The sequence below is a fragment of the Martes martes genome (assembly GCF_963455335.1).
Source record: "Martes martes genome assembly, chromosome: 8".
Classification (NCBI taxonomy): domain Eukaryota; kingdom Metazoa; phylum Chordata; class Mammalia; order Carnivora; family Mustelidae; genus Martes; species Martes martes.
Genome location: NC_137895.1, coordinates 104,187,774 through 104,207,096, shown reverse-complemented (window position 1 = coordinate 104,207,096; position 19,323 = coordinate 104,187,774). Strand labels below are relative to the sequence as shown.

General features: G+C 56.1%; 1 protein-coding gene across 2 annotated transcripts in view; it reads left to right on the top strand.

Annotated features, from left to right (window-relative positions):
• TSPAN9 (tetraspanin 9) overlaps positions 1-19,323 on the top strand; it is a gene marked incomplete at its 5' end in the record, with an annotated part of 192,392 nt that overhangs the window by 96,477 nt on the left and 76,592 nt on the right. Inside the window, one exon of one of the 2 annotated variants that reach the window (XM_080811544.1) lies at positions 12,150-12,229. In XM_080811544.1, the coding sequence (XP_080667670.1) occupies positions 12,167-12,229 (63 nt within the window). Of the gene's footprint in view, positions 1-11,893; positions 12,230-19,323 lie in introns of those variants that run through there. The other variant, XM_080811543.1, reaches the window with a different exon arrangement.

The window sequence follows — 19,323 nt, the reverse complement described above, 5'->3', positions numbered from 1 at the left end:
CAGACTGTGGCTTTGGAGGACAGGCCTCTGTTTGCTCTCATTGGGCAAAGCACATACATGTGTTCCTGCTGTGTGAAGTCAGAAAGAACGAGGGACATGCTGGCTGAGGGTGTGATGCGAGCAGGTGTTGGCCATGCTGGTGTGTTACCCAGGGTTGATGGGACTCGTCCCCCGGTGCCACGCTGTGGGGCTTCTCTGTCACTCCTGGCTGGACCATCCCGATGCATGAGTGTTCTCTCATCTCATTCTGTCCCTTCCCTCGACCTCCTTCTGTGTACAGAGCACACCATGTGCAGGCCTCCTCAGGGGTCAGCTTTGTGCGGCAAAGTAGGGTCCGCTCGCTGTAAGGGAAGATCTGTGGGTTAGAAGTCAGGAGACACGGAGTCAGTCCCAACTCTGCCACTAACTCGAGTGCCTCTCACGTGCGCTCTTAAACATGAAAGCCTCTTGAACTAGCTGGGTCACAGGTCTCTGCTCATTGTGTTCGGGCATCTGGGACCCCTCTCCTCTGCCCTCCTTCAGCGAGCATGGGGGCTCAGCATGCATCCCATCTTTTCTAAGAAGCCTTCCCACATAGGCCAGGCCTCCCTGGGCAAGTCCTCTGAGCACTCAGTCTGTAATCCCCGCTCTGGCATGTGTGTGTGTGCTTCTGTCGCCGGCCGCCCTTTCATTTTGTTGCTCTTCCCCGATATGGACCATTAGGTCCTAAGGGTTAATGCTCCCCAGTAACACCCACAGTGGTGGGCCCAGGATGGGCATGTCAGGGGAGCTCAGGCAGTCATCAGTGATTAGTAACCAGTATAGCATCCTTTGTGGAGTTCATATGAAGCTGGGATGGTTCCAATGTGTGTGTGTGTGGATGGCAGGTTCTGTCCATTGGATAAAGCAGTTTCCCAGGCAATGCCTCAACTGGTCCTCACAATCGTATCCAGCCCCCTGTTCACAGACGAGAAAAGGGCAGTGTGCTTATTCATTCATTTAGACAATATGTACTGTGCTCAGAGAGCTATAAGCCTCTCACCCAGGTCACACCAGTAGTCAGTGCCAGAGTGAGGCCCTGGGTCCCAGCCCTTCATCCTGCCTGGCTCCCTATAGCACGAGGGTTTGTCCTGGGCTCTCCCTTTGGGAGGCAGACAAGGCTGCATAGTCGAGTGGAGCGTGCATTCATGGAAGGATCGGGGATAAGCCAGGTTGGATGCTGGTCAGGCCCAGGCTTCGGGGGTGGAGGGAGAGAGGGGCCGTGCCAGTGCTCAGTGCCTGTCCCTGCTGTGTCCGGCCGACCGGCCGAGGCTGCAGGCTGGCATTTCCTCTGGCAGCGGTGTGGGGGAGGGGAAGAGCAGGTGTGCCCTGGCATCTGGCCCGACTGGGATATGAAAGCGCCCCTTGGGGCCAGAGCTTGGGGGATGAGTGACACGCAGCCACCCAGACACACTGGGCCTTGTGGAGCACAGCTGCATTCTCTGAGCTCCAGGCTGGACATCCAAGCCCTCTGCTGCTTCAGGAGGTGGCCCAATCTGGTGGGTGACCCCAGAAAGGGCCTCCAGGAGGGAGGACAGATGCTAGTGATTTAGCAAGGTGAGCCCCTACCAGAAAGGCTGAGTGCAGTGTCAGGCGTGTCCAATGCATGGGTTGAGGTGAGTACGCATGGCGGAGGAAGGGGTGAGGCTTGGGGGCCATGTGGATGGTGTTGAGGGATTTGGTTAATTTGTCTTCACATTTCTGGAGTGTTCTCCACATACCAGGCTAGTTCTGCAAGAGGATCACAGGTGTGTTCATTCCCTCAGGTCTTCCTGTTGTCTTGCTGGAAGACTTCGATACAAACAGCCATGGTACAAGGCAGAGTGAGATTAGTGCCCCAAAGAGAGGTAAAGAACAGGGAGAGGGCCTCTTAGTTTGGGGGATCTGTAGGATCAGAGTTTCATTCATGGAGGACGTGACATTTGAGATGAGTCCTGACCCGCCTACTACAGACAGCGATGGGTGGGGGAGCCGTCCTGGGTGGAAGGCAGGGCAGACACCAGAGTGTGGAGACAGGGAAGTGGAGATGTGTCCAGAGAACCGTGAGGAGCTCCTACTGCTGGGGGAATAGGGCACAGGTCAGAACTCATGGGAAAAAAGGCCTGCAAAGTACAGTGTAGAAGTCTTGAATGCCAAGCTTGAGTGTGCATGTTAAAGCCCCAGGGAGCAGGCAAAGATTTGGAGCTCGTGTGAGGGGGCAGTGTGACAGCCCAGAGCCCTGTCTCTGGTCCGGATGGTCGCAGCCTGTGGCAGGGGCCATTAGGAGGAGGACGGGAGGCAGTAAGGGCACTGTGGCAGGTGGGAGGCGGAGTGGGGCTGGCAGTTTCCAGGAGGGGAGGCCGTGACGGAGAACATGTGTGCGTGCCGACTGCATGCTGGGCATGTGCTGGGCAAGTCTGGGTCAGGGGCCATGGCTGGGTAGGTGTCACAGAAGACTGGGTTACAGCAGCTCCGCTGGGACAACCTGGCAGACTTTGGAAGAACACTGCAGGACTGCAAAGGGTATGGTTCGTGACCATTCTCGTCTCTGCTACTTGGGAGACGAGAGAGGGCTGGGGTGGTTGCTTCTCTGAGGGCCCTCAGCTGGAGGTACCCTGATGGACTCAGCTGCACAGATTCGGGGCCACGGGCAGAGGCAACAGAGATGCCCTGGGGTTTTGGCCAGCGCTGCTGCCTCACTTTACGGAAGTGGCTGGTAGGAGTTTGGGGACCACCAGTGGCTTCATGCACCATGAGACTCGTGAGTCCTTCAACAGCCAGCTTCTGCCCAGTGGGCTTGCCCAAATATGCCTTCCCTCACCCATTCAGCACACAGCGCTCCCTCCTCAGCTCAGGTGGAACCCATGCAAGCTCCCTTCCTGTGAGGGGTCAGAGCCGGTGGAATCGGGGCGTGTTTCCCCCATCTTTAGAGCATCCCGAGTGCTCCTCACATGCTGCCCTTCCCGACAATGGTCCTAGGCCCAGCGGAGGGGCGGAGGGATGGAGGGAAGAGGGGAGGCAGCAGGCTGCTGTTCCTCAATCAGTGGATGGGTCCCCCCTGAAGGGGCTGGCTTCGCAAGCGGGCGGGACGCCGGGTCAGAGAGAGCTGGCCCGGCCGGCAAGTCAGTGCCCTCCATGGGGTGGTTCAGGAATATTGGATTTGCTGGGTCAGTGAATTTCCACTGGTGCATGGCAATAAACCTCAGGCTTCATCACACTTCCCTGTGCCTGGCGGTCTGGCCTTATCTCATCCTCCCGGAAGCCACCTGCCCTCTTTGATAAGTCCTTATAACAAATCCTTTCTTTCTCTCCGTCTCCCTGGAGTGAATGGCTCAGTGTGTGCACGTGTGCGGGTCCCGGTACATCTGTCCAGCACAATGCTTTGCACACCAGGTCCTTTTAGGGGCTCTCACAGGGATGCTGATGTGACTTAGAAGAAAGATGGTGCTGGTTGGGGACTTTGTTGGGGAAAAGGGCCTGAGAACCTAGGGTGGGCAGCACCCCGGTGGGCCACCAGCCTGCACTTCCAGGACTCAGTCTCCACTATTCCCTCCCACTCTGTACACCTGCTCAAAGAAAAGACTGTTGTCCTTTGGGACTGGCCATTCTCGCTCTTTGCATAAAGACTTCCCTGCTCTAAGCCAAGGTGCATTTTTCTACAGCGTGGCTCTCCCTCACTCAAGAGCCCCGTCGAGACCCTTGCTGCCTCCCTCACGTGCTTGGCGGTGTTTAAGAGCTCCTGCGTGGGAGCCACTGTGCCAAGGGCTGGAACGCAGAGGTGACAGGCACGGCTGGTGCACTCAAGGAGCACATAGACTTGGGCCCAGGGAGGTCAGCGAACAGGCAGTGCCATGCTCTGATGGACTCCGGAGCTCCAAGGATGGGCCCCAGACTTCAGGAGGAGGCCATATGGGTGCCACCTGGGCGGTGAAAGTTAGCCACTCAGAGCGTGTGGGGAAAGGGAGTTCCAGATAGAGGACACAGTGACTTTGATGTGTGTTCATCTTGGTGGGCGTGTAGGTGAAGGAGGGTGCAGGGGTTGGAGGTGACAAGAGGAGTGGGGGGTGGGGAAGCCCCTAAGCATCCAGGGTCCTCTCTGTTCCAGCCCCACCTCCCTCCCATGTGGACTTTCTGCGAAGCTTTGTTTTTGCTGGACATGTGGACATGCCCTTCCCGGATGTCTGGGGCACTCTCTCCCTCTGGCTTTCTCTAGCTGTTTCCCCTTCCAGCAAACCCTTCCTCTTACCCTCTGCCTGTCTGGTCCTGCCCATCTTCCCATTTCACAGGTGGGAATAGCAGGGCTGGAAATCTGGAAAAAGCCTTGAAGAACCAACTAGTCCAAGCTCCTTGTTTTGTAGTTGAGGAGCTAGAGGTCACATAGGTAGCTGGTATCCTGAGGTATAGTTGCTTAGGTGGCCCGAGGTGACCATACAACTGGAAGGCCCTTCTTTGTGATCCCGGCTTGCCGTGTGCACACCCTGCGATGAGCTCCCATTCATTTGTTATCAAGTGTTAATTGAGTCCCGCTGCTGGTCAGGCGTTGTACTGGGTACGCAGTAGTGAGAAGAACAGACCCAGTCCCTGCCGTCCTCAGTTTGCGGTCAAGTAGGAAAATCAGGTCATAAACTGTCACTCAAGGAAACGGGCTTCCAAACTGGGACGAGGGCTAGGCAGGAAGAGGCGAGTGATGCCGAGACTGTACTATTGATGGGCAGGGGAGCTGCAGTGTAGCCTGCAGGGGCAGCCAGCAAACTGGAAGAAACTTCTCTGAAAATCTTTGCAAGAGCTCAGGAATGAGTAGCAGTAGGTTGGGCAGTGAGTTGAGAAAGGGTGTTCCAGGCAGAGGGATGAGCATGGGCAAAGACTCTGAGGAGAGGCGAGTTCAGAGGGTTCACTGGCGGGGGCATAATGAGCACGAGGAGAATCCTGGCCAACGGAGCTAGACAGGTAGTCTGGGGCCGGGGGTGCCAGACCTTTAGGCTGATTCAAGAATTTGCATTGCAGTAGTAAAGTAGACTAACACACACACACACACACACACACACACACACACACACACACACATACCCCTAATCTCAGGAAAACAAGGGAGCACGGTGAGGGAGAAGACAGTGTCGGCTGCCCTGTGAAGAGGACCTGGGGGCCAGGGTGAAGCCGGGGGCTCTGTCCCAGGCTGCAGCAAGAGCCCAGGTGAGACATGGGGTCGGATGGGGTCAGGGCAGTGCCCATGGAGACAGAAGTAGAAGGTGGCTTATTGGGTAGGACTTGTGTTTCATCAGAGGGGGAGCAAGTGGCACTGGGGAATCACGCGTGAATCTTGTGTTTCGGGCATAAACAGCGGGGTGAGTGTTTGGCTGTTGATCTAGAAGGGGAGGCTATGGCCAGGGGAGCAGGGCTAGGGCAAGGTCAGTTGGTCCAGGGCATGTGGAATTGGAGCTGCCTGGGAGGCAGCCAGTGGGGCTGCTGGATGGGAGCTGGGTACATGCACTTGGGGCTCAGAAGCTGGGGCAGGCCCAGGTGAACATTTAGGGGACATCAGCAGGTGAATGGCCCTGGAAAGGATGGGATGGCCAAGTGCAGGCGTGTTGGGCAGAGGAGAAGGGGACCCAGAACTGAGGGGGAGGTGCTTACCCCTAGAATTGGAGCCACTGAATATTGTGCATCGATTACGTGTTGTATCTTTGTTCCACTGTGTTGTACTTCAATGGGGACTGGGACTGTATTTATTCTAATAATTATGCTGGTAATCATAAGAGTGCTCAATTTCTTTGAACATTTCTGTTTTGGACATTGTGCTGTGTACATTGTGGTTTTCACCTTTAATCTCTGTCTTCTTCCTGCCTGGGAGAGTGTGCATTATCATCTCCATTTTGTGGTTGGGGAAACTGAGATACGGGGGGAGGTGGTCGTTCTAGGTCACCCGGCAGTTCTGGAGTCACCTGCTCCAGAAGGGGGTTTGGACGCAGATCCATCTAGTCCCAAAGCCCAGAGGGTTTCCACGCCATTACTTCTCTAGAGCCCAGCCCTCCATGGCGGGGTGGGATGGCAGGTTCGGACAGGGGGCACTGATGCCCTCTGAGCACACGCCATGGCTTCTCACAGAACCGGGCCCCGCTAGCCCACAGCCACTCGGGCATGTGGTATGTGCTGAGTGGTGCTGGTGTTCCTGACGGCCCAAACACACCTTCCACCTGGTTCCTCACGATCTGGAGGCCTGACGTGCAGCACTCCTGACCGGGTCATGAGCAGGAGAGTTGGTCGACATCCGTGACCCTGTCTCCTCAGAGCGAACTGCCGGCAGCGTCAGCAGCGCATGCTCTGACCAGGGTGCTCAGCTCACCTCTTATGTGTGGGCGTATGGACACACAGCTAAGGGACCCCTCACAGTCATGGTTTCTCAGTGGCCAGGAGTGGTCCCTGACAGGGCTCCTCACAGCCAGCACTTGGGCTCTGAGACATGACCGCAGCTCTGGGGAGCTCACAGGGACTAGAGTTCAGCAGGGACTCAGCTGGAGGGGGACCTGCATGGTCCTTTTAGCTCCTCCCAAAGGCGTGGCCCGCTGGGGATGGAAGGGGCTTGTGCGCAGCTTGGCCTCTGTCTGGTTCCTGTTGGTCTTTCCTGTTTTCTCCCTCTTGCCTTTCCCCAGTCTTCCTCCAAAAATGGCCCCCGATCCAAAACTTCTTTATCTATCTGTCCCTTTCCTCACCATCCTGCACTGCTCTGTGTGTTGAGGATACGGCTGTGAACAAAATAGTTGACCTTGTGGCCTTTCCAGTCTGTTATCTGTAGTCAGGAAATTTAAATTTCCTGAGTTCCCTCGTCAGGTTCTGATGGCCTCAGATAGCCTGCTTTCCAGGAACAATTCCATAGATTTCTGGCTTGGGTCCCATCCTCTGGTTGATCAACTTAGGGCTCTTAGGCTCTCCTTAGAACTCAGGACTTAGGTATGGGGGTCTTCCCTTCCCTTCTACCTGCTGACACATTCTGAGTACCTATCCCGTGGTGGTCCCTGTGACACGCCCCGGGGTGGTGGGAGATTGGGGGGGCGCAGGGACGAGGTGATTCAGGCACAGCCCCTCCCTCCTTCGGGAAGCCCAGTGGCCAGAGCAGAGGCATGTGGGCAAACTATAATTGCAGGCTGAACAAACAGCTGGGGACTCAGGAGGGAGGAGCAAACCTCTCCCCAGAGAACAAGGTACCAGGTCACCCTTGGTATGCTGTCCTGAGCCATTCTAACGGTGGACCCTGCCTCTGCAGCCAAACACTCTTTGCTTGTGTGTTTTCCTCAGGAGTCTCAGAAATTAAACACATAAAAAAAAAAGAACTACTCCTAGTTCTTTTTTTACTCTGATCTTTTCACTGGCATTGTTACTGTCCTCCCTGAATCCTGGCCAAGTATGGGAACGCATGACCTTGTAGCTGTTTAATTTCCCTGGCAAAGAGCCTTGCTTTGGCCTCTGGACCCTCCTAACCTTTCCTTGCTTCCTGAGCCTTCATGCACACATTGTGGGATATGGGCCCCCTGCTTAGGGACATTCTTCTCTTTTGACACCATTGGTAAATTGTTTGTTTAGCAATTAAAGCATTTTCTGTATTGCTGAAAAAGATCCCAATTTTGGAGTTTAAAAACTGGGATGGGCTAAGACTCTCTTCTCCTACAGCGGTGGTCCATCTTACACGTTCCTTAGGATAGCAAGTGCCACCTCGTGTCTAACCTAAATTCTCCGCAAGTCTGCCCCATTTGAAGCTTAGAGGTACAGGATACCCCATGAGCCATGCATGCTGCCGATCACAGAAATATTCAGTGCAGGTCAGGAAGGGGATCTGTGTGGGCCCATGAGCTCTGATTGCGTGTGGGTGAGTGGGAGACCAAAGCTGAGAGCTCTGGCTCACGCTGCAGGCCTGAGAAACTCAGGAAGAGGCAGAGAGAGCGTGGCATTTACTCTGAGCCCACATCTCCCCAGTTGCCAGTCAGCAGAGACGTTGCATGTTGATTTCACGTATTCACTTCTCTTTCTCCCCTCTGGGAATTCTGGACTTGCTTCACTTTTTTTTTTTTTTTTTGGTTGTTGTTTAAAAAAAAAAAAAAAAGGCAAGGCAGCTGGGCCTTGTTCACATGCTCAGAGATCCTCAAGGGCAGGCTGTGTCTTCCAGCTCCCCTGAGCATGGCGAGTGGCTGAGGCTCAAGAGTGAGCAGGAGACATGGGGACTCAGGCCGCCTTTGCTCTCTGGTCATTACTTCTGCACCCACAATCTAAGAAATTGGGGCAGCCGCAGCGGCTGATCTTCTCACCTGTCCATGCTGCAGGCCCAGCTTCCTAGGGCACCGGTGTTGTCATGTGCTTCCACTGCTTGGGGAGCTCCAGGATGAGCTCCAAACTTTTCCTGTGTCATGCAAGGCCATGCCCAGTAGCTCACTTTGACTCCCAGGCACCTTCTCCTGCTCCAGGCAGGCCTGGCTCCTCATTGCCCCTCAGTGAGGGGCCTTCTGGGGTGCCCTTACACCCCTCTCTCCCTGGCTACGCCCACTCCAGGGGGTACAAGGGACAGCTCCTTGCTGGTCCTGTCTTGGAACTGGCTGTATCGTTCTTCTTTGGGCTTCTCCACGTACAGTCTTGGAGTGGGGGCAGAAGGCTTTTTTTTTAGGTCCTTTTTTATGAAGTCCTTTTCTCTATGACCTCTCATCAGGACACAAAATTTCAGATTCTCTGTTGTGCTTTTAGATTCTGCCTTTTAGACTGGAAGATTCCCAAGGTTGGAAACTAGGTTTTGAGCCTAGGAGAGTGAAGAAATGGGCTTTGAAATCATACAGTTTACTTACCTGCGAAATGGGAATAATAACATCGCTATTCTATAGGGTTGGCAGGAGGACTCAGTTGCTGTTTGTGAAGCTGGGTGCCTGGGATGTAATGAGGCCTTGCAATTCTCTGTTGCTCTTATCATCCTGATGATGACTAAGCTGGGTGCCCTGATGGGACATCACTGAACTTTGTTAATGGACTGAGGACCAGGCCTTCAATGCCCTCCTGACACAGGTGGCCAGGAGTGAGCAGAACTCTTATACTGGGCAGCCTCCTCTTCTTACCTCCTCCTTCACCCTGGCCCATCAGGGCCTCCACTGCTGAGGAAATAATTACTGGCCTGAATCCACTTATAATCAGGAATGAAGGAGGAACGATCTAGGGACAAGGCAGACGCTTTTCTTACTGAACAAGGTGTGAGTTGATGGAAAAAAAAAAGGGAGAGAGAAAGAGAGAGGAAGACGTTGGGGGGGGGGCAGCCTGGGAGGGCCTGTGCTGACACGAAGTCTGTCTGAGGCCAGTGACACCAGGCCCTTGAATTTGCTCAGCGCTTACAGGGCTCAGATTGGTCTCGCATCTGCCAGCTCACTTTATTCTGCCGACACCTCTCGGGGTGTAGGCTCTATTAATCCCCATTTTAAAGAGGAAGAAATAGTAGCTCAGAAAGGCAAACCACCTTGTCCTTGATCATACGGCTCAACATTGAGCTCAGAGTGAAAAACAGGTCTCCTGACTCACAGTCCAGCTGGTAAACGATCTCTTCTGCATCAAAGAAGTAATGTTATGAGAACGAAGTGGCAGCCGGGAGCCCCTGGGAGCCGGTGGAGGCTGAAGAGGACAAAAGGCGTCAGCCATTCCAGTCAGGTGGCAATGGGGTCAGTCGGGAGCCAGCTAGACACCTGCCTCTCATCTGTGGATAGCATCCAGAGGACTGCTGTGCTCAACCAGGAGACCAAGGTGCCATGGCCATGACACTCCCTAGGTTTCACTGCTGGGCTGCCCTCTAAGTGGGGAAGGGGCTTAGAATAGTAACACCACTGCAGGTCCCTTTAAAGAAGCTGAGGGATGGCCCCTGCTGCCTCGGAGCCAGAGAGGGTGCAGACTCCGTAGAGGGCCACCCCAGCCGACCTGTGATGAGGGTCTTCAGTTCAATCCCATTGGAATGAGTGTCCCTCTCTGCCTCCGCCATAGCCAGTTATGTTCCTGCCCACCACCTTGGACTAGATTGTGTGCGTCTGAAGGGCAGGAAGCAGCACACCTTGTATCTGTCTCCTCAAGGGCCTGGCCCAACACTCAGTACGTAGCAGGTGTGGAATACATGTCTGATGGGATCCAGGTTGGACATATCACACTCCTGCTCCCCGGGGAAGGCAGGAATTCTATCCAGCCATCCTTGTCTAGCGCCTGCTAGAGGCCAAGCCCGGTGTTGGGTGCTGGGGTACAGAGCTTCATAAATACGAAGCCCCTCTCAGGGGCTCCCCGCACTCTCTTCCTGATGGCAGAAAGGAGACGTGGGCTCCTCACCATCCCCCCGCCCAAGTCTTCTAGTTTCTTTGCTTGCCAACTATGGTCGCTCCTGATCAGCTGTGCAGACTTACGCACAAGCCCAGGGCATGAAGGGCTCCTCCTGGGTGTTCCCTAGCCCCTAGCAAGAGCATTCTTCGTGCTGTTTCCCTTGACCAGCCCCTTTTGTGCAGTCCTCAAGGGAGAAAACCCAGCCTGGGTCCAAGAGCACTCCAACATCACCCTTGGCACAGGCAGGATTCAGAGGGGCAAGGCAGGACACTACTTCTGCCACCTCCTCTTCTCAGCCCAGCTGGGGTCCCAGCGAGCACGGCATCCCACCCGGGAACGCGGGGGCGGTGGGGGTTGGGGGGGGCTCGCGCAGCTGCAGGAGTCTCGCGGAGCCGCGTGTGTGCTGGAGCGTGCGCGCGCGCGCGGAGGGGGCGGGGAGGCGGCGCGCGCCCCGCGGAGGCCCCAAGCGCCTTTCCCACACCTCGCGCCTCCCCTGCGGTCTCTTTTCCCTACGTGTGGTAGCCAGATCCACGTGTGCAAAAGCGTGTGTGCGCGCGTGTGTACCGGAGGGACCGTGTGCCTCGGGTCGGACTGGTCCCGTGTGCACAGGGGGCGGCGGCCAGCTCGACAGTGGCCGCGCTTCTTTCCTCCTCCTGTCCTCCCCAGCCCTCTCCTCTGGTTTCCTTGGGTCGTTGGTACCTCCAGCCATTCCCTTTCTCTCACCGCCCCCTTTTCTCCCGTGGAAGAGACCAGCGCCTTCCGATGAAGGTTCTGGTTCACCCCCAGCTCCAGAGCCCTTGACATTTAGTGAGGGCTCCCGGCGCACTGGTATAGGCACACAGCAGAACGCTAATCCTATTAAAGATAATGTGTCATTGGGGAGGGGGAGGCTGCCCGCCCCCTGGCAGGCCCAGTGCTCATTGGTCGAATGCAAAGCAGGGGGGCGGGGCCGAGGGCCCGGGGAGGGGGCTCCCGGCGATTTCAGAGTCGGGAGTCCGGGCTGGGATTTCGCAGGGAAAGCCCAGCGGTGGCAGCTGCGGCGGATCCCTCGGCACTGCCCGCCGCGCGCCCGGGCAGCCCAGGGCCGGCGAGCAGCTCCGCAAAGTCGCCGAGCGAAAGGAGGCGGAGCGCCCGCAAAGTGGCCGGGCTCAGCACCGGGGCTGGGCAGCGAGAGGTGTGCCCGGGGACCTGGATCCTGGTGCCCTTGTGCCTCGCCAGGAGCGGCCGGTGCACCGGGAGGCGAGCTGACGCTCTGGAAAAAGAAATCAAATTGCAGCCTCCCCAAAGACGTTAAGTTACGCAGGCCAGCCAGTTCCCGGAGAGCGCTCGCGAGCGCGCGTAGAGCCGCGCCGCGCCGCACCGCAGAGCCCTCCCGGGCCAGTCTGCTGGGAGCGGGGCGCCGTCCGAGAGGCAGCGGCTCCTGAGCACAGGGTCTGGCCGGGAGTGGCCCCGGTGCAGAGAGGGGGCGTTCAGGGTTCCGCCAGCCCACCCGCAGCCCGTGCCCGACTTGGGCGCCCCCTCCGTCCCACTCCGGGAGCGATGCCCCCCGCCCCTCGCGCCCCCCGGGAACGACGCGAGCATGGAGAAGTCGAGTAGCGAGGATTCTTCGATCCACCGGAGTCCATCTTTGGACAGCAAGGACTCGGACTTTGCCAAGCCGTCCACCTCGGGCCGCCCGTTCGGCCGCGGCTTCACGGCTGGAGCCTTCTACGGCACCGCGGGCTCCCGGGGACAGAGCCGCGCTGAGGCTGGCGTCAAGACTGACAAGTACAATGCACCCAAAGGCAGCAAGTACGTGGTGTTTTACCTGGACCTGTCCTTTGTTTTTCTCCTAGAATTTAAGAAGTGCAACATGGCCAGGGGCTGCCTCTGCTGCTTGAAGTACATGATGTTCCTCTTCAATCTGATATTCTGGGTAAGTCCTTGCGTTTAGCTCTGCTTTGCCACCTCTCCTCTTCGGGGCTTACCGTAGCGTGCTCCCCTCTTCCTCCGTGGTGCTGCATTGCCCTGCTTTCTGCACAACGGTAAGTGTGTGTGTTTTTTTAAAAATCGTTTCCCCCCCCCTCTTTCATTCATCTTTCTCTCTCCTCGGTGGCTGAATGGAGGCTCCGAATTACTTGTCTTCCAGGAGAGACTTACTCTACTCCTCTGTGGCTGGCAAAGTTTGCCACCACCTCCTTCCCCTGGCGCAAGTGCCCCCCCACCGGGTAACCTGCAGAAATCGGTGTGGGGCCAGAATTTTTAACAGCTGTGACCTTGAGTGGAAGACAGGCACAAATGTGGATGATTCTCAAGTTTCTTCTTGTATTCTTCTTGAATATACAAGAAGACAATATGCCTGGGTTTTGTGGGCATGAGGTGGGGGCTGGGAGAGATGGCAGAGATCACTTCCTTCAGTGAGTCTTTGGAAGAGGAGAGGAGCCCCTGTCCCAAGCCGGGAGATGCGTTTGTTAGCCTGCAGATCTGCCCCCGAGTTAGGGCATGTTTGGAAAAGGAGAGTGAGGGAGGGTTGCTGCCATAGGGTGGCAGGCAGCTGCTTTTGAGGGATTGCAGTGGACTGGGCAGGGAGAGGGCTGGCCATGTGCTCCCACCATGGAACACCAGCCAGCCCTCCCAGGCTCCCAGAGCCCCAAAGACTGGAAGGGACAAAGGGAGTGCCCTGTCCTCGGTGAAGGATGATTTTCTAGAGAAGGGGTCGGTGAGTGGGGCAACTTGGAATGGCTCTCGGTTCTCTGTGCTTCTGAAGGCCATGGGCACACACGTGTGCATGTGTGCAAAAAGGAATACAAGTTTGGCAGATTTTAAAACTTCTTAAATTCCTATCTCATGGCTCCTTCATCCCGACTGCTGCCTCCGTTTTTCTTTGCCAGAGACCCAGCGTAGTCAGCACAGATGTTTGGCTCTGCCCCAGGGCCTGTCAGCCGCCCATGGTCCAGAAGGAGCACTGGGGGCAGGAGAAAGTCATTCACAGTGAAGCTGGTTAGAAGCAGTTGTGCTTTGATGTTGAACACTTGTGTGAAGTGACCAGCTTTAACTGACAAAACTTTTTCGGGTGTGTGTGGGGGGCGGTGACTGTTCCCACAGAAGGGAGTAGCTCAGGGCTGGGTGGGAAGAAGAAGGAATCTAGTCTTGGTTCCGTGTTAGCTTCTCCTGTGACCTTGGGCAAATCGCTTTATCCCTTAAGAACTGGGTTTCCTTTCCAGTCTCAAGGTAGGGGAGGGGAGGCTGTTGTGATGATGGCCTCCCTCATGTTGGACCTCATTAGTTATGGGATGTCCTGCACCCTTTCCTTCTCTCTGGGGAGGGAGCCTCCTTTCCGGCTTGGGGCGCAGGCCGCTACTTCTCTTCTGAGGAGCCCAGTTGGAGATTGTTTGAGTTGAATTTCCCTGGATGCCTGCATGGTCTGGGGCCCTCAGGGCACTGCTGTTAGGGTGTTAACCTGTCCTGTGCTGAGGGTTTTGTGGAAACTGGGGCAGAACCATTGGAATGTCAAGAATGATTTCATGGCCTCCTTGGGCCAGGTGCTCCTGGTCCTCATTTGTGAGCATCAGTGTCAGCCAAGTGGTGGTGGGTATTTGATGTCTATGATTTACACGAATGCTGCCTTACTCTCATTGCGGAGTTTCCCTCTCTGCCCTTGTTGGTAGCCTCAACCTACCTTTCCGCCTTGCCCCCACCTCTGCGTATCTTACCACTCACTAGGAAGCCCTTGATAGGGAAGCGCAGGGCCTTGGCCAACACCTCCCACTCAGCAGCCCTCCTCCCCACCCCCACCCCGCCACCTGCTGGCCAGAATAGGTATAGCGGCTTGTGGCTCCTTCCTTTTCCAGCTCAGTTCCTACTTAGTTTCCATCCCCCACATACGTGGCCCAGGGGTCGGTGCCCTGCACGTTAGAGGTACTCATGATAAGTTTGTGAGTGAATGAATGGATGGCCAGAGTGGTAAATCCACATCTCATTGTGTGGTAGGGATTCCCGAGTCCCGCTCGATAGGGAAGAGAAGTTAGTTCTCAAACTTGCCTGTGTTGAAGGCTCTCCTAGCAACTTAGCTGTGCGGGGACAAGCAGCTCTTTTCATCTTCCCTTAAGAGCTTGGCAGAGGTTAATGAGCTGATTGATGGAGTGGCTTTCTTTTTTTGGTTACAGCGAGAGACCTTGCTGTCTCTTCCTAATTAGGAGCTACCTACCACCACTCTTCTACCAGGCAAGGGAGTCTCTCTCTCCAAATCTTTGACTTTTCTGATCACTTAGTATTTTCAGAATTCCCGTGGCATGCTATGAGCTGGGAGACATTGGGTCTCAAGGACCCAGTTCTTTTATGCTAGTCGCTCATGAGATGATGAAGTAGGAAAGGTGGAAAGTTAGCAGAAGAGCAATTGAGGCTTGCATGTGTAAGAGAGCCTGCCATTGTGTTCCCTGGGAGGTGGAAGGACGTAGCAGGGAGTTAGCCAGGATTCGGGCACAGGGCAGGTCACTGCGCTTTACTTGAACGAAGACATCCTGCAGGCAGGTGCCGGGCCTGATATGAGTGAGGGAGCAGAGGGAAGAGCCGAAGCAAAAGTGTGAAGGTGTCTAGGCCAAGGGCAGTTGGGGTGGGTAATGAGGCAGGACCCCTGGGCCACTTCTTTTGCTTTCCAGTGCACACACAAAGACTGGAGGGGAGTGAGAGGGTCGGGGTGAGGAGGGATGCAGGGCTGGTCAGAGCCCAAGCCCTCTGGGACCCAGAGCAATTGTTAGGACTTAAGTAGCTATCACTTTTTCTAGTCTCATGGCTCAGATCCTCCAAGGAGACTTTTCTGAGTCATTAGAGTTGAACCTGAGGCCCACAATCAATAGATAGAGATCTTCCTATAGATCCTGGAGCCTACCTGGTATTTCTCCAAACCCACCACAGCCGCCACACCCCCCTGCCTCCTCGGAGCCCGCTGGGAGGATTCCCAGGGCCCAGGAGAGGTGCAGCTGTCACCCTGCACCCCCTCACAGGCAGGAGAATCCTGGGTCCTGGCCACTGGGTGGAGCTTCTAGGGTTCTGCTCTTACCGAGGGCCTGGGTGACATCACCAGGGGCCAGAGGGAGGCGGGGCTATGCGGCCAGTGCTTCTCCTCCTTACCAAGAAAAAGACAGGTGACTTACCAGCTGCTGGGTGCCTGCCTGTTGGGGGCAGCACCCTGAGGGGCCTGTATACCAGCAATCAAACCCATCCCAGGGTATTTCCCCAGCAGTGGAAAGCCCGGGGTGGTTCCCTCCATCAGCTCTGTCCCTGAGTGCTCCCAGGGCCGTCTGGGGGACTTCTCTAGGGAGAGGTGGAGTGAATCGGAGCCTCTCCAGGAGGGCAAAGGAGACTCAGAGCTTTAAACCCTGGACAGGGCAGAGAGAGAGTGCAGGGGCGGGCTCTGGGTGCTGGGGGCCTGTGTCCACCTTCTCTGCACAGCAGATTGTGATCCCAGCCCAGCTTCTCCCAACCGAAATCCAGCTCTTATCTGACACGGAGGGGCCAGGGGCGGGCCTGGGGTTGCTGGCATAATTGCCACTCAGGATAATGGTCACTTTTCATGGTTGCCAGCAGAGCTGTCCCATCACTTCAAATCAGGGCTGGCAGAGCAGTGACATTCCAGCTCCATTGGAAAGTCTCTTCCTTGTGGATTGCTCTCTTAATAAAGGCCAATTAGCCAGTGTGTCTGCTGGAACAGGGGAAAGGTTGGGGCAGGGCTGCCGTGCCTAGGGTACTAGGTGGACGCCCTGATTAACCTCCCCTAAGTGGGGTCAGGCCTTTGGGGCTTGGCTCCTCATAGGCTGTTCACTTGCCCTCTCCGTGCTGGCCACTTGGTTCAGGCTGTCTAGCCACAATGGAGGCTTATGTTTGTTACTGGCTTGGCTGCATCATGAGTTCTTCTGTGGGCTCCCTGGCTCCCCGCTGCTCTGTGGTGGCCCAGGAGCGGAGCTGGATGCCTGGGTGTCTTACTGAGCCTGTGGGATACCTTCTGTCAGGGAATGGAAGTGGTAAGCGGGCTGAGGGGTCTGAACAGGGTCTAAATGGGTCTGGGACGTGGCCTCTCCAAGCAGGAGACTGGCTGAGCTGGGCAACAAGAGTTGGAGGTGTCCCGAAATGCTCGGGCATGAGGCATCGGGCTGTTTCCCCAGAGCGCCCCGGCAAGTAGGCCTTCTGGGTGGGTCAGGCAGGGCTCTGCGCAGGGAGAGGGGGCTGGTACTCCGAGACCCCAGGACGTGGCCATGAGGGAATGCCAGCTCTGTGTTCACTTCCTTTCCAAAGCATTAAAAATTAAACTTCCATGTCTTAGTGTCTATTTTTAAATGATGTCGGAGCCAGCACTGGTGTCAATCAAGAGGGGGCGGGGAGGAAGAGGATAGAAAAGAGAAAGTCCCGGCTGCAACAGGGTGAGCGCTGTCCCCACCTTGAGGGAAGGGCCGCAGGTCTGTCCTCCCTTTGGCTGGCCTGCCAGGGAAGAGCCCCCAAACACCACCGACCTTTTCTGAGGATGGGGGCCTCACCCTCCCTCTGCCGTGCCTCTGTGTGCCTGGCTGCCCTTGGCTGAACTTGGCAGCGGACTCTGGGGCTTGCTGGGCTCTTGGGGTCCCAATTGAGCCCATTCACTCATGCCGCAACTATTTACTGAATGCCTGCTGCGTGCACAGGAGCCTCCAGTTGGTGAGAACAGGCTGACTGGGCTCGCAGAGGGCGGATCAGCTTTCTCAGGCCAGGAAGTCGTGGAATCGAGAGGTCATCTGGCCTGTCCTCCACCAAGCATTTGAACACAGGGCTAAGGGCTACTAACCAAGGCAGGGGTTAGAGCCAAGCCATCTCCCCTTCCCCAGAATTCTAGGGAGGGACAGCAACAGGCCTGGACCCTGCCCCCGGGTGGCCTGACTTGACTTGTCCTTCCCCCTCCCCCAGCCCTGCGTGGTGGCTGTCCCACGCTCCCTCTCTAGAATGTTTGCGTCCATCAGAAATAAAGGGGAAGGGGGAAGAAAACTGTCTAAGTTTCCTAGTTTGGAAAAAAGACTTAGTGAATTATGTGTCTTTTTGTTTCTTCTACTGAAAGGGCTGACTGGATGCACTGTGGGTAGTGGGCCCTGCGTGCACTGATCGAGTGCTGTAAGCCAGGCCCTTGAGCTGCTCAGAGTCCCTCTTGGAAGAGTCAAACAAACGGTTCTAGTTCTGAGCAGTAGGTGCTCCGTTGAGTTACTTAATAGAAGTAGTTAATACTGCTTAGTAGAGAGAAGATACACGAAGACATCAGAGCAGATCCAGTGACACCTGGATTTTGCAGGATGGGTAGGAGTTTGTGGGCTAGATGAGGGTGGGGTTCCAGGAATAGGACAAGGGTGGACAGAGACGGAGACATGTTGATCCAGAGCCTGTGCCTGGGGAGAGCTTGTAGCCCAGGGAGAGAGACAGAGGGTCCTGCGCCCGTGAAATGGACTGAACCCAGAGAAACAAAGGGCGCCATCAGTCTGGGTGGTGCCCCTTGAGAGTGGCTTCCGGGTGGTGAGTGTGATGTGACTTCTGATGACAAGAGGGCCCTCCCCTGCCATGAAGTGTGCACCCGAGGCTGCGGGTGCTCTTGACTTTGTCCCCAGGGCTCGGAGGAAAGGGGTATTTGGTCTTTCCGGCAGTGACCACCATGACAGGCCTCGCTGTGTCACTCAGGCTGCAAGCTGTTGCTGTAGGTAATCCAGCTTACAGCCATGCCCCCGTCCTCCCACTCCTTCCGGCCTCTCCCTTCCAGCTGCGATATGCCCGCTTATTTGGTTCCAGTTAGGAAGCTTTGAAGCTGAGCTAAACCCGTCGGGCAGAGTTAAGTCTTCTGAGCCAGCTTTGTCCCTGCTCACATTTGAAAGCTAATCTGCCAGCAGAAGTGGGGCTGGGGGGTTGGGGCAGGGACAGTACAAGTGGCACGTGGTCCAGGGGATGAGCAGGTCCACAGCTGGGGGACTCAGGACAGGGTGGAGGTAGGCTGTTGCCCCCCTACTCTTTTTCTAAGTAGTCACGGGGCTTCAGGGGATACCTAAAATATCTTTTAATGTCATGAGTCTGCGGTTCTGTCTGGATGGACTCTGCCTTTTCTTCCTTTGGGCTCCAGCAAGCTTTGAAGTCTCCCAGGGGACCCGGAGAAGGCCTTGGAAGGGAAGTCTGTGGGGTTTCAAGTCTTCTCCCTTGTGTTGGGTGGCTTAGTGCACTGGGGCCTGCAGGAAGGTCCTGCTATAGTGGGTTTTGGGACCGGGGAAGGGCACTGGCCAAGAACAGAGACATGGCTACTGCCTTCAGAGCTTTCTGTCTGCTCTGAGGTTCTTCATGATGGTGTAGATTCAGATCAACCAGAGACCTTTTGTACATGCACAGAGGCCATGTCCCCTTGCCTGCCTGTCCCTCCTTCCCACCTACCAACCTACTGAGTCAGAGTCTCCAGGAACAACGCCTGTGTTTTGAAGGTTGCCCTACCTCTTGGTGCCTGGATTTCTTTACACTTGACGGTATCAAGTGTCTTCCAGGGCTGTGATGAGGTCCAGATGAGGCTGCGGATGCGTTCTGTAGGAATGCTGCTTAGCTGGGCCTGCGGGATGCACAGGGAGCCCCTCTCACAGCGTCAGATGCCCAGAGGCTTGAGCGACAGTGCTGGGCAGGGCTTTGGAGCCCTGCAAGGGGCCCCACATGTCTCTTTAGGCTGGGGATTTTTCCAAATGTCTTCTGGTCTTAGGGATATGTGCTAGAAATGGGGATCCATGAAGTTTAGGAAGATCTGTTGGGATGGAGGATGGGAGTGGAAGGCGGTGGGGGCGGGGGTGTGTGGTCTCAGCTCCCAGGGCCTGCAGCGGCACCCGCCACCCTGTACACTTACCTCCCACCTTCCTGGGCGAGGTGGCCCACACTCTGCCCCTGCTTCACTTTGCTGCTGGTGCAGTGAATTAGGTCGGCAGCAGGCCGGCTGGGCCCGTGGTCCTACTACAGGGTCCCCATGGGCCTTTGGCCCTGGGTGCTGGAAGGGTGGGT